The sequence below is a fragment of the Falco naumanni genome, chromosome 6, assembly GCF_017639655.2.
Source record: "Falco naumanni isolate bFalNau1 chromosome 6, bFalNau1.pat, whole genome shotgun sequence".
Lineage (NCBI taxonomy): Eukaryota > Metazoa > Chordata > Aves > Falconiformes > Falconidae > Falco > Falco naumanni.
Genome location: NC_054059.1, coordinates 74,173,308 through 74,187,854, shown reverse-complemented (window position 1 = coordinate 74,187,854; position 14,547 = coordinate 74,173,308). Strand labels below are relative to the sequence as shown.

At 47.7% G+C, this 14,547-nt stretch overlaps 1 protein-coding gene across 19 annotated transcripts in view; it reads left to right on the top strand.

The window, feature by feature from the left end:
* DTNB (dystrobrevin beta) overlaps positions 1–14,547 on the top strand; it is a 214,985-nt gene that overhangs the window by 195,352 nt on the left and 5,086 nt on the right. For 17 of the 19 annotated variants that reach the window (XM_040597624.1, XM_040597623.1, XM_040597611.1 and 14 more), the window contains 3 exons: positions 6,034–6,123; positions 9,231–9,284; positions 13,159–13,194. In XM_040597624.1, coding sequence (XP_040453558.1) covers positions 6,034–6,123; positions 9,231–9,284; positions 13,159–13,163 — 149 coding nt within the window. In that variant the 3' untranslated portion in view covers positions 13,164–13,194. The remainder of the gene's footprint in view (positions 1–6,033; positions 6,124–9,230; positions 9,285–13,158; positions 13,195–14,547) is intronic. The other 2 variants (XM_040597616.1, XM_040597609.1) reach the window with 1 other exon arrangement.

Below are 14,547 nucleotides of genomic sequence, written 5' to 3'. Positions count from 1 at the left end.
AGAAGTGTAACTTGCCAATATTGAGACAATAATTACGAACTCCATTTCTGTGCTCTCAGCCAGTTTGGGGGCACATTTTTAATCTTTACAGCTTAATGGAATTATTTCTGTGATGATAATCTTCCCTCTGGGGAAGGGATCTTCCCACCCAGAAAGGTAGGCCCGCAAGTAAGTTAACAGTTAGACATTAAAAACTGGTCATATTTATAAATCTGGTGGTTAAACTGTGCCATGATTCACAAGAGGAAAAAAAGCAGTTTAATGACCAGGAGTAGGAAAACAAGCAGCCTTCTTACCCAGAGTATTTAGCTAACAGTTACTCACCTCTCTGCTGGTTATGAGGCAGAAAGGAAGATGACGTTTTACAGCACAACTCAGTGAAGGCTGTTTCTAATGGAGCAGTTGGCAGGTGTGCGCATCTGCAGAACGGCTCACTTGCTCTGCTAGAGACACAGATGTGCAGCAGCCCCGTGGGGAGAGGAAGAAAAAAGTGCTAAACGTGAGAGGAGAGGAGAGGAGAGGAGAGGAGAGGAGAGGAGAGGAGAGGAGAGGAGAGGAGAGGAGAGGAGAGACTGTAACAAAGAAGCAGAAGGATCCACAGGACAATTAACATTTTCTTGCTCCAATGGTTGGAGTTCCTTCGTGTGCAACTTTTCTACATGTTACTCCTCTCCATGTTTGAAAAGAATATCACTTTCTGGCCTAAACCCATTGCTGCCGACTGCTCTGTAAGTAGACATAAGAAGTGCTGGATTATCAGGTAGTTTCTGTGTCCACCATGTCCTCCATTTCTTCGGTCAAATTGGTATGGTTGGATCAGATGGGTAAGCTGTCCATTTGTGAATAATACAGCTTATCATGCTTTGAAGAAAATCAGGGCAGCAGTTGACATATGTATTTTTATTCCCCAACTTCTGTAGGTAGTGTGAGTTTATACTTAGATGCTGTCACTCTTTTTTTTTTTTTTAAAAAAAAAAAAAAAACAACAAAGTTTTACAGTCACGAGTTTCAAAAAAGTCAGGCTTTTCCATGTCAAAGGCATTGTTGGCTCAAGAAGGGCTCCCAAATTTGAAGACTACCAAATGAAATGGAAACTTATTCATCTCAGTGCAGACCACTGCCTCTTCCTCAAACCCTGAAGAGACTTGATCCTGGCAGTGTTGGAAGGCGGCAAGCAAAGACATGATTGTCTGTCTGTTGTCAAGAAACTTGGCAAATATTTTTTTGACCTTCAAGGACCATCTCACTGCAAAGGAGGGGGAAGTTAATTATTCTTCAGTCCTAGCTACTTCAGCTCTGCTCGTGGTAGAGAGAGCCATTCCCAGTAGGAACAGGTGCCCATGCTCCGTATTTCTCAGGAGTGGTGTCACTGGGTTTTATGTGCTGTTTTCTTCTCTTTTGCCCATATTGGTCCAGAACTCTTCGTCTTTAGTACTCCAGAAGCATCCCAGGATGTAGAGCTGTGAGAAAAACACCAGCAGGACCTGGTCTCCCTGGGTATTTCTGACAGACACGGAGGTTGTTTCTGAACATGATCCACGTTTCTGGAGATGGACATCCACTCCTACTTTATATTCTTCTTATTGACAATAAAAGAAAGAAGGACACAAAATCCACCTCTCCCTAATGCACTGGCAAGGACTTCACCTGTTTGCAGGCAGAGGCAACCAGCAAGCAGCATCTCTTCATATGGACCTCTTGGTACTCCATGGGAAATCCCAGGGGGTATCAGACATCCCAGAGCCTGTAGTGCCTGGATGCTGCAGCCTCTGCTGTGCATTGGTCCTTTGCAGTAAACAAGAGCCCTCGCCTTGCCAGAGAGGCCAGGTTGTTTATGTCTTTAGAAGATGACAAGTTGTATCACAGACAGTCACAAAACTGGAGGTGGTGTTTTCTCATTCTGGGTAGGGAAGATTGTGAATATTAGTGTTAAATACCTTTGTCAGATGGATGGTCTCCTCTTCAGAACAAAACATGAAAATAAACTTCCCAGAGCTGATGGTGTATCTCAAAACCAAACAGATTTTAAATAACAATTTGCATTTATCAACCACTCATTGGATGTATCCTTCCAGGAGAATATTCTTCCTTGCCTAAATGAGCTGCTGCTGGAAGAAGGTGAGGAGGGAGACTACAAAACGGTAGCAGAGAACCAGGAAGCATCAGCAAATACTTGTAATCGGTATTTGATGCCTGGAGTACTACAGCAAGGACTGTGAGCCCTTAGCCCCCAGCATACTTGACAGAGGGAAAGGCTGTTACTTGTTCTCCAGAACTTCAGCTGGTGAATGGATCAGGTGATGGCGGACACCCAGTCTGAAAACACCGACTATCTACAACTCATCTGTGGGAAGGATATGTCTTTTCCTGATCCCATCGGTAGGAACAAGCTCCTCATCTCTCTAAACACTTCCAGAAACGACAGCAGAAGCAGGCATTTCCAGGGAGGCAAGATGCCAAATACCAGAGGCGCAACACTCCATCTGTTGCTGTGGGTGGTCCAGTCGCCTCCTCTTCATCTCTACAACAAGTTTGATGGTACAGCCGAGAGCTCTCAACTGATTTCTTTGGCAGCTGCTTCTCCTTCCCCCCTTTGCAGGCTGGCTTTCTTTTTCCAGGCTGCATAAAGTGGAACAGCAGCGCAATGAGTCCTACCAGTTACTGGGAAAATCTGCTCTATCTGCCTTATCGTTTTCCCCTTTCCTTTTTTAATTAGGAAGGCACAAAGAGATGAAATGATCTCTTTTCTGCTGCTAGGAGTAACGAACACATGATTATAGTAGTACATTAACTGTCCTACTTGATCTTTTTTTCATTTTACAGTATTGCTTCGGCATCCAAATTTGCTCCCTATCCATCTGTTTTTTTCTTCAGAGATACAGGCAAAAGCCATGACAAAGCAAACTTCTCTGCACAGTTTACAATCACCAGAGCTGTCTTCCTCAAACTCCTGGCTCTAGTAGAAGTTGATGTAATTAATCAAGGGCTCATTCATGCCTTTCACCTGAATGACTGGCTCATAAGGGGATAGTCTTCGTTGGGACCTGTTGGTATTGCCCAAAGTGAAAACTTGGGGGGTTTCCTAGGTTTTTAACAGCTGACAGCATCCCAAATATATGTTGCAATGAACCAGGTGTTGTATAACATGGTTCAGGGCTGGGCTGAGGACCCGTGCAGCGCCCACATCACAACAGCTTGGTGTCAGTGGTGGTGGCAACTCCCCAGAAGCAAAAAATATACAGGCAATACCTGGGGTACACTTATTTTAGGGTGTTTTTTTAAAACAAAAACATTTAGATTATTTTTGCTAATTTTTGTCTATCACCAAATTCTTATAAAAGGTCATGGTGGGAGAGAGGAAGAAAAGGGACTGAAGGTCTCGGTGCTGCTCCACCTCATGCTGCTGTGACCTAGCAGCGGGCAGAGATGCCAATGTCTTGTCTTTCCTCCCAGGGCACAAGTTCTCCACAAGCTTCCCCATCAATGCGGGGAGGTCTAGAGAAGGAAACCTTTGAAGAATCAAATCCCAGTGATCTTGATCATATAGTCTTAAGCTTAGATAGGTTTCCTCCATAGGTGATCACTTGACCTTCCACTTGGCCAGCGGGAAAACGCAATAATGCTGTATTAGAATAAAATGCTTCGATGGTGTTCCAGTTGAAATATCCAGATACAGAGGCCACCATCTAATTAGAAAACTAATGCTGCTGTTTATCATCTTGGAGGAGAAGAAAACAGTCCCTCAGGATTTGTCAGATGCCAGCAGAAAGGTGGATCTCTCCTTGTATAACTTGTGCTTATCCTCTCGTGATAACCACAGAGGTGGCTTATTCAACTACTAGAAAAGCTCTTGCAAGAAAAAAATGGTAAACAAACTCCATAACAAGTTTCCTGGCATGATCCTTCCGGAAAGGCAATCTGCACAATTAGTGCTATTTCATATTAATCATGCAAAATCAGGCAAATTCAAGGCAAGTGGAGAACACAGGAAACAGGATAAAATTTCTCTGTTTTCACATAATAAAATAATTGAATGCTACCAGGCAGGAGAGCTTCGGGTGGCTTCTGCACGTACATGTCCAGACGAGCTCATTAACATTATTCATCTGTTTCACAGGGGAGACAGGCTGGAATTTTACAACCTTTTACTCCCAAGAGTAGTGCCAGGGAGTGCGGTGGCCATGCTTTGCTGGCACATGCAGTGACAGGACTCGGGACGTCTAGAGACCTGGGTAAAGTGGCCTCCACTGTGTAAGAGATGCAGAGGAATCCCCCAAGCCACAGGTCCCAGACCTGTTGGCCAAAATCTGCATTTTTTTCCTGGGAATTGCACTGTTTGTACATGCACAGAGACACCCAGTGCCTTATGGCTGCCATGGGCATGATGCTGGTTGGTTGGCAACTTAACCTGGAGGAAGAAGATGATGATGGAAAGCACATCAGCTGGGTGGCATGCTCTGGCAGTGCTGGAACAGCACTAAAATCCATAGGCAGAATGTAGGAGCAGGCGCTCTGATGGCACCCCAGCCAAGGACAGAGTAAAAGCCAACACAGCATTTGGGACATTAAAGCAGCATGTCTGGAATGAGACACCCAACTTTAAACAAAAGTAAATGTGTAACATACAGTTGTCGTTACCACAGTTCAGTACAGCCGCAGAATGTCACATCAAATGTCTCCGGTGATTCCACACGTGTTGTCTTCATGCCCTCACTGGAGTAAATGGCAGGACAGGATCCCAAATGCCAAGATCTTAGAGCACTGTCAGACATTCAGCATCAAAGTGGTGCTCCCGGAGGCTGTGCCGGTGCAGACATCTGGTGCCTGTGTGGGCTAACAGGCTGCTAAAGCCATTTTCTGTGGGCAGTTAAAGCACAGGAGCGGCCAAGGTGGGGCCAATGAACCGCTGCAGGGACCTGCTTCCAGCAAAGCTTCAGCTCAGGGCCATCGGCTCCTCAACGTGAGAAACTGCAGCCACGGACCACCTACCGGGGCAGAAAACACGACCCCACACCATCAAAGCCTCCAAATAAAACGAAAACAGTGCCGGGCAAAAAGGTGCCAGAGGAAAGGGGGCTCAGCAGGGATGAGGAGTCATATCCTCAAGCATCTGTGGGCACTGGTTGGGGGCTGCAAAGCTGAGGCTGCGATCAGCAGGATGCTCTGCTGCAAGAAAATGCTGGCTCTGCCAGAGGACCCAGCACGGGGAACTGGAATAGGTGGTGCAGAAGATCATTATCTTCCCAGTGTCAGCAAGAGGCAATAGGCATCATCCTAGGCAGCTTCTGCTGGCTTTGCTCATCTCTTTCAGGAGCAACAGCCAGTTTGATGGTTCCTCTGCAGTCCGTATCACCTTGCTGTTCCCAGTCATTCTTGCAGAGCCATGGCAGATGTTCAGGTTTCTGGTGGGGTGACCAGGTCCCTCAAGCAGAGGCTGGCACAAGATGGGTGTCCAGACTGGGACTAGGCAGGTCAGTGTCATAGTGGGGGACAGCAGAGTGCCGTTCCCCCTGGCTGTGTGGCACAGTGAGGAAGAGGATTGCTTCCTCCAGCGATGCAAGAGGAGAGCTCTGCAGAGGCCGAGAATTCAGTTATCTGTTATTCTGCTCAAACCTCAGTGATATTGATTGCAACAGAGAAGCTGGTGGTGATAACGGCTTTGCACAAACAAAGAGCGTGGATGAGCTGCGCCATGGCCAGCACGCAGCAGCTCCTGTTGTGGGGAGAGAAGCATCTGCCCTTGAGCTGCCGTGCAAGTGCTGTCCTTGGCAAGGAGAAGAGCGGTGTGATAGCTAATTAGCCAAACAGGCGATCAGGCAGCCAAGCAGAACTGGGCTGTTTCAGAGCAAATTGCCCCCCCTCTCACTCAGCCGAGTTGCTTGGATGGGGCCCTGCCATGTGCTGCAGCGTCTGAGCTCTCTCCTGGGGAGGGCACCCGGTGGGGACCTGTGACGGATGCATGGCTGAGGAGGTGAGCAGTGGCAGCATGGCAGGTGTTAATTCCCGCTGTTTGTGTGTCTGCTTTGCTCCCAGGTACAAGGAGGAACCTCCGCAATGACCTGCTAGTCGCAGCTGATTCCATCACCAACACCATGTCATCGCTGGTGAAGGAGCTGCATTCGGGTAAGAGTTAACTGAGCGGCACGTGCGTACAGCAGAAAAAGGAGAGCTTGAAGCCACAAGATGGAGATTTGTCTTTAGATTTGCTTTTTATAAAAACCATTTGAAAAGTGTAATGTGAGATTATGTGCTCATTTCTTCAGTGATATAATGAAAAATATTTTTTAATAGCTGACATCACTGAGAACTCCAAATACCTTCTGAACAGGCTTTCCATTGATTTTATCGCTGATAGTTAAGGCAATACTCTGCGGGTACCATCCAGCCTGGTGGCACCATTGGGTGATTCACAGAGCGGACTCACATCTAGCTCCCGCGCTCCTGCTTATATTGGTCCGTGCATGTATCACAGCACCGAGCGGCTTTTCCAGAGTACCCTGCAGGCATGTCCTGGACCACTTAGCAGGCAGGAAAAGTGCCGCTTCCCAGTCCCGCTTCTGGAAGTCAGAGCTCCTTACCAACACGAGCTGGCGAGTCAGAAGCTGGGGCAGATTTTTTGAGCGAGTCTCCCCAGACTGTCGCTCGGTGGCGGCGATACTCGAGCAGCAGGTGGGACTCCTCTGCAGTGAATCCCTGTTAGACACCGTAACCAGAAATATATAGTAAATGCATGTGAGGCCAATTTCAACAAAGTATTAGACAGTGATGTGGAAAAAAGATAATTGTTCCCTTCATGCCCTTTTACTGTGCCAGTGGAGGTAAATGCCCTGATGGGCCTGCAGCAGCTTCTGCTGTAGCCCAAGGCTGCATCCTGTGGCTCTCGAGCCTTGTCAGCTATGATCATTTAGTATTTCAGCAGCTTGTTTGCGGGCTGCCTTCTCTTTTTAAGAAAAAAGTAAAGCATTCTGTATTCAGATTGAAGCTCACAGCTTCTATTTTGCCAGCCCCTCGCTGTATCCAGTAGTTGCATTGCATAATCCCCCCCCCTAAACTTACCAAAGTTTAGGCTTTTTGTTCCCACTGTCCTTAATGGAGAAGTCATAGTTATAAACCAGGTTGATATTTTACTGCTAAGCAGTAAATCCACCCCATCTAAACCCTGTGTCTTGGCTGCTTACACAGCTGTGAGTTAATAAAGTCTTTCATGAATGACAGCAGCATTGCTGGTGCCATTGCAGTGAAGGGCCGTGTGTTTCTTCAATAAATCACCATGCTGGAGACGAACAGCTCTCTTCCCTCTGGGCTGAAACCCGGTGAACAAGCCCTCTGCCCAAAACAGATGTCTGCAGTACTTTATTTTTTGCTTTTAATAGAAGAGCACTTTTGCAGCAGTATGGCTGAGTCCGGGCTGGCTGGTGGCAGAGCTGAAGTGTCAGCTGGACCTGCGACTCTCCTGCTGTCCTCCGAAATCCCAGAGACTTTGGCAAATGCAAACAGCCTGGGTTTGTGCTATCAACAGCCCTTTCAGGCTTGTCAGGGATCGTGCAAAGCAGTTATGGTTCACAGGGGAGTGAAAATGGAATTAATTACAGTCTCCTACTTGAGGTTATGCAGATACTAAAGAAGGCTCCCTTGAAAGTATCTGAAACCATTCCATTTGTGTAAATTAGGAAAAGCATGAGTTATCCTCAGCTGATGAGAGTCAGTGGGATTTAACATATATTGTCCCGGAGGTAAGCTGTGAGAATAGACACCTCCTCCAGCCCCAGGCTCACCCGATATAGCTGCAGGCATTGTGTTCAGAGCGTTTTGTGAGACACTGGTGCGTGCACCACCCACGCCTCTGTTTGTCTCTCCGTACCTTTGCACAAGCTCAGAAAACAGATTCCTTTGGAAAGGAAACACTGCGCCGGGTTACCCTTGCTAGATGGGCTCCCAGAGATGCTCTGACTGTCGTCATCCCCATCCCCCCTCTCCTGCGCCGATAGTCCAGTGCTCCTGGTCCTGCTGAGGGAGCACCAATGGCATTTTTACTCCCGACTGAGCTTAAAAAGACACACAGTGCTGCTCTCCAGGCACCGGCCGTGCTGCTGTGGGAGGTGGCACAGCCCCTGCCCTGCAAAGCTGCTGAACAGCGAGCAGGCTCAGGACGCAAAGCAGCTGCTGAGCTCCAGGTCGCTTCTCTTGTTATTGAAAATGCATTTGGTTTTGTCAGTGATCTCTTTGGCATTACGGGCTCATCAGTAGCCATCGCTGAGTAGGCAGAGGCTGTGTGCCTCCCAGATGTCTCACCGGTCCTGCTGTCAAAGCAACAAAGCAAATGTTTATAAGATCCCCTTTGATCAGATCGATTCAAAACGCTTCAGTTCATCAACTTGTGCCTTTCATTGCACGGTTTTCTCCCTCTCTCTGCTCTCAGCAGCATGTGAAGTAGGCAGAAGTGGTACCACCACTCATGATAACCATTACCTGTTTACACAGGTCTCATTGAAATGTTGCACAGAGAGATATGAGCCATCATCTTCAGAAGAATGTGACCTTCTGCTCCCACTCTCTGCTACATAAATACGAGCCTGGCCATAAACTCTCTTCAGCTTAACCAGACTTAAATACAGTGAACAGCCAGTGCTCAGACATAAAATGAGCGCCTGTCCCGGGGGGCACAGCCTGTCACCAGTTACGTGGCTTTGCCTCAACATGAGCACCAGCTCACTGAACACCTTGCGTGGGCAGAACCTGCAGCACCAGGAGGGACCCTCCAAGGTTTTCACCTCACCATAAACCAGTTTCATTTTACTTCTGAAAGTCTAAAAAGCCTGAAAGTCCTGACTGCCTTCCCACTCTATGCATTGTGCAGGGCTTTGTTGCTTGCAGTGAACGAGGGACTTTGGTCCAAATACAGCCTGGGCCAGATAGTAGTCCACTCTTGGACAATGTGGGCACCGCTTCCAGCTAGCGCTCTACAACCTCTAGTCATCTTACCACAATGAAGTGGGGACTCTTTGGCCACCAGCAGTGAACAGGCCTTTTGCCATTGGAAGGATGGTGATGCTTCCACCCAGGTTCTCCTTGGGAGCCTGAACACTTGCCCTCCTTCCCCTCCAGTGTCAGCAGTGCCTGAAAAGCCAGTTCTTCCTTGCCACGGAGAAGTGTTCCCCAAGCATCTATTCTCTCACCTCCTTGTCTCATGTCTGCTTTTCTTTTTTGTTTTTTTTTTTCTTTTTTTGAAGCAGAGGAAGAAGATGAAGAAGAAACAGAAAAAATGCAGAATGGAAAGGACCGAGGTAAGGGCACAAACTATAGCCACAAACTATATCTGTAAAGTATTTTCTGACTTGCTTCTCTGCAGGAGCTCAGGGTGCCATCTCCATTTGGAGCAGGAGAAGGCTCTGAGTGCGGGCAGCTCTGGGTGGAAGCAGCCCCACGTTGCTGGTGCTGCTGTTACGCCACCTGCAGACACGGCACAGGTTTATCTGCTGCTCTGGCCATCACCATGCTGCTGGGTCATTCTTTCCAACATCTGCCATGGCTTGAGATGACACCATGGCCAGGGTTTCTTCAGGGTGTGTATTCAGCTTTCAAGAATGTTTTGCTTTCAGCAAAGGTCATGCACAGAAATGTGTAAGAAGAGGAGGAGTTGCTCTGAGTGCTGCGAGAAGCTCAGTTCAGAAGAATATATTCAAAAAAACCAAAGTGTGGGCTGGTTACTAATGAAGTCCCTGAGCGATGGGACTGTCATCTGCTGAACCACTGCCTCCTGTGACCTTGGCTGGACAAATGTTCAGAATTACTCTGCTGATGGTAATCCCGTGTAGGCAGTGCCATGGACTGAACGCGGTTTCACAGGAGGTCTCTTTCATCTCCGCTATCCCTGGATTGCAGGTTTAGATGCTCATCCTCCCCAGACCACATCGTTCTTCAGTTCAAATGAATCCATCACACATACTAGCAGAGTTATTCCCAGGGCTGGAAGTGATCATCGCAGGCATGGAGCGCAGCCCCGAGACTGGCAAACAACCGTGCAGCATATGGTTGAGTTGGAGGGGTCTGCAGGAGGTCTGTTCCTCATGCCACAGTCCACAAGCGAACACAAAAGCACCTCCCAGACCCCCCCTTGGGAAGAGACCTTGCTATGGGGTCTCTTGACTTTTGTTTTCTGTGTTTTAAACAAAAGCACAAGAAACAGGCTTGGACAGGTTTGAATCAGCCCGAGCATTTGTCTCACTTGAGACAAACCTAATTTCAGCATCAACAAACCAGAACTTTTTATCCTTTTTTTGTTGTACACACATTTTCCTTCTGGCTAAGCTGAAGTGGTGGGGCTTATGTTTCTCACCAACAGAGCTTGTTTTCCTATCCAGCGAGTTCTGCAAAGCATTCAGGTGTTTGGAAATGCTCTGCTTCCTGACAGTTTGTCCATCAGGATTAGATACTACAGGTTTGTGTGAAGAAGTGCTTCAATGTGAGACATTATCAGTTCGTAGGAAGGAATGCAGTAAGTTTTATTTTAGCTAAAACAGGAGTTTTCAAGGCAGAATTGCATTTGCTTTAAATCACGGGACCCTCTTTGCCCTAGAACATTCCTCTTCAGTTAAATATTTTAGATGCTTAGCAGATGACCCTTCTGCTTTTTTCCAAATGTGCATTGTATCTTGCATGGGAAAGGGGGATTTTGAAGAGTTGAAATATGATGTATGGTAGCAGAGACATAGTAAGACAAATTCAGCTCTGTTATTCATTGCAGCAGCGCTGAAGCTGGGGGGGCACTGAGACATGTAACCAAAAGCAGAACTTGGTCCAAAAGCCTTCACGTGGAATGTAAACGTTATCTCTGCCAGAGAGTAAGTGATTTCTTAATGTCACAAAGTTATTGAGATAAAAATCTGGCAGCAAAATCAAGGAACAATCAATACATGAACTGCAGTCCTCCTGCAGAGTGCGTACGCTACGGGAGCTCCTTCAGACACCAAAGCACACGTGGCAATGGGGCGTCAGGCTCTGGGGTTTGTGTGGGCTATGTTGAGGATGGGTGTTAGGAAAGCACTTGGTCTCTGCCCACGTTACCTATAGGGACCCGCGGCCAGGATGCCCCAGGCACGCGGGGTCCAACGGGGCTGGCCAGCAGCACCCTGTGCCCACACCGAGCTCTGCCTGCCCCGACACTGTTCTTTGCACAGTGACTTTCTGCATCCCTGGCTCAGCAAAGCTGCCCCTACCTGCAGCAATAGCTTGTTACTTCTCCACCTCCTGAATCAACAAGAAGAATCACTTGCAGCTTGCGTATTCCCCAGCTTCTGCAGTGGTGTAGGCAAGGGGGACGCCAGTCGTCCTCTCGGGGACTCTGCTGCAATGTGTTTCCCAGGGACAGCATCACCCTTGGGCTTCCTCACAAGTTTCTTCACAAAGTTATTTCCTATTTCTCTGTGTCTCAATTAATCAACCTCAGAACTCGCTTCCCTGCTGGAAAGGCTTACATTTATAGGCTTGATATAGCAGTGGCGTGGTAGGGCTTTAGCAGGATGAAATCATCCGGGAAGACTCCAAGTTGGCTGCGGCTTTTGTGGTTAGGATTACAAATTAAGCAGCATCTCCAGAGAAGATGTCTACAAGGTTTCCAGGCACAGAAGAGCACAGTCGGGAGCTGGCAAAGCCACATCCATCCAGCTGTGTTAGACGTCACCCCACGGCAGTTCAGCCAGCCTCGGTGCTCTCTTTGCATTACCCCTTCTTGAAGCCTGGTGTTACATATCCGTACATTGTGTGTGTGCCAGACATTATTCCAGGTCAGACACCCACTGGGCTAAGGCTGTCCCGCAGTCACTGTTTGCTGTGGCCCTGCTGCCTCTCTCCAAGACAGCATGGTCCTGTTGGTGACCAAGAGGTGAACCCATAACAATGTCACTTGGAACAAGACTCTCCATGAGCTGGACCCTTCATGTATTGGCCATTTGGGTTTTATAACCTCCAAATCACTGGGAAGGGGACTAAAGAGCTGTGATCTGCTGGAAAAAAGTGCCTGGTTTGCAGACCCATAACATTTGTTAGACAAAAATATCCAATTTGAAATACAGTTGTCCATACTGATCAAAACTATAGAGAATGCAGCCATCCCTTCCTGGAGGACAGGACAGAGTCCATCCTCAGCAGATTTGCAGGTGACACCAAACCGGGAGGAGTGGCTGTAGACCAAAGCATTGTGTTGGCATCCAGAGGGACCTCAACAGGCTGGAGAAATTAATGGGCAGGAGCCTGATGCGGTTCAACAAGGAGCAGTGTGAAGTCCCTGAGAACAACCCCAGGACAAGCAGGAGGCCACCTGCACACCACTTTGCAAGGAAGAACTTGAGGGTCCTGATGGACACCAAGTTGACCATGAGGCAGCGATGACCCCTTGTGCAATGAAGGTGAATGGTTTCCTGGGCTGACAAAGCATTACCAGTCAAGGGAGGGGATCCTTCGCCTCTGCCCAGCACTGGTGAGGTCACCCCGGGAGTGCTGGGTCCAGCGCTGGGCTCCCCAATATGAGAGGGGCATGGACTGGAGAGAGTATAGGTAAAGGCCATGGCAATGATTAAAGCATTGAAGCATCTGTCACGTGAGGAGAAACAGAGAGAGCTGGGATCAAATCAATGTGTGTCAATAACTGATGGGAAAGATTAAAGAAAACTGAGCCAGAGTCTTCTCAGTGGTGGCCAGTGGCAAGGCAAGAGGCAACAGGCACTCGTCAAAATACAGAAAATCCTGCTTGAACATAAAAAAACAGTTTTGTACTGTGAGGTTGGTAAAATGCTGGCACAGGTGGTGCAGAGGTGTGGGGTCTCCAGCCTTGGAGCTACTCAAAACCAGATGGAACAAGGTTCTTAGCAGCTTGCAGGGGCTGAGCCTGCTTTGAGGTGGAGGGATGGACTGAGCAATCCCCCGGTGGTCCCTTCCCACCTCAGCAATGCTGTCATTTCTGGGATTGGATGAGATCAGATCACTTTTCTACCTGTCTTGTATTTTGGAGGACTCGCCATTTATCCCAGTGCCTATAAAGCTGTTTACAGGCTGGAGAAGAATTGCCCCTTAGAGCAGTAAGATATGAGGAGGGTGGCTTTTTCATTTTGCGGGGAATAAAATTACCTGCTTTCTAAAGATGCCTTTTCCCCTGTGTTTCAGGTTAGATCGACGACCGCAGGCTGTACAGTAATTCAGGTAAGGATGGATATATTTTTTTCTTCCCGTCTCCAGCATCACAGTTCTGTACGTACCATTGCAATGTGTAGGACCAAGTCCCTGGACACCTTCTGTTCTTTATCTCCTATTTCTGCACAAGGAAGGTTCCCCGCCTGCCCATTGCTCTGCAACCATTCAAAAGGGCGTTGAGTCTTTCCTTGTAAAGACCCAGTTCGGCTCCTGCTGCAAACAGTGGGAAAACATCATTAACCTCAGTGGGAACAGCATTATCTCGCATTTTATTGGTATTGCTTCTATACTGAGAGGCCTCAGCCAGGAAATAGGACCCTATTGTGATGGACACTGTCCAGTTGTACTAAAAATACAATCTCTACCCTCAAAGAGCCTGCGCTTTAAGTTATAATAAGGCACAACAGATGGATAGACAAACAGGTGGCTGAAGAGCACGATAGAGTGGTAAGGGAGAAAGCCTGAGCCCTGTGGTGACAATGCCTCTGAAGGACCTGAATAAGATCCTTATCTTCCCCATCTGAAAAGCTGGTAGGAGGGTGCCCTATCGGGTTTCTACACTGCCCTTGCACTCGCTGGAGGTTTCCCACAGCCACAATGCCCATCTTTCACCATTCCCAGTGAGAAGAAGGGTTCTCGCAGCAGAAAAATGTGCTGCAGACACACACATCATTAGCCAGCACAGGACGGGGACGGGCGTAGTAGGTCACCTTCCTTCTAGGAACCTTGTCCTTCACACTGTAGCTTCCTTAGTTGCAGCAAACAGGCAGGAGAAAGTCTTTTTGTCTTTAACTTACCGGTTCAGACCCAGACCATGGTGGTCAGTGGCTGTGGACCAGGTGAATTAGTTGTGATGGATCTGAAACACAATTTTGCATGATAAAGCCATCACCATGGTCCTCTAAAGGTAATTTGCAAAAGAGAAAAAAGAGGGTTTGCCCTTTCTGCCTCCCTGCCATTTCAGTGGTGGATAGAGATAACCCGAAAGTGGCTTGAGAGTTTTTCTGATAGTTTTTACATTAGAAATTCAAGTCCTGCCTGATCTGGGAAACAATCTGGTAACTCAAGAAGGAGTGAAATTATACCATTAGAGAGGAAGCCAGCAATGGAGAGCTGTTTATACTGCTGTGTGTGGCTTTTTCTTAATGTCCCTTTAACTCTAATGGCTTTGGAGAAAAGGATGGCTTTGACCCTGGTCACCCCTTAGCCACTGATCTGGAGATGAGAAGTTACCTGTTCCCTGAGAAGCCCAGCAGTGCCTCCAACACCACCAGTGACTGCGGCTGATAAGCGCTAAATTAGAAACAACTGAAAAAATAAAAGTGAGAAATTACTTTCAGGTTTTTTTATCATCCAGAGAAA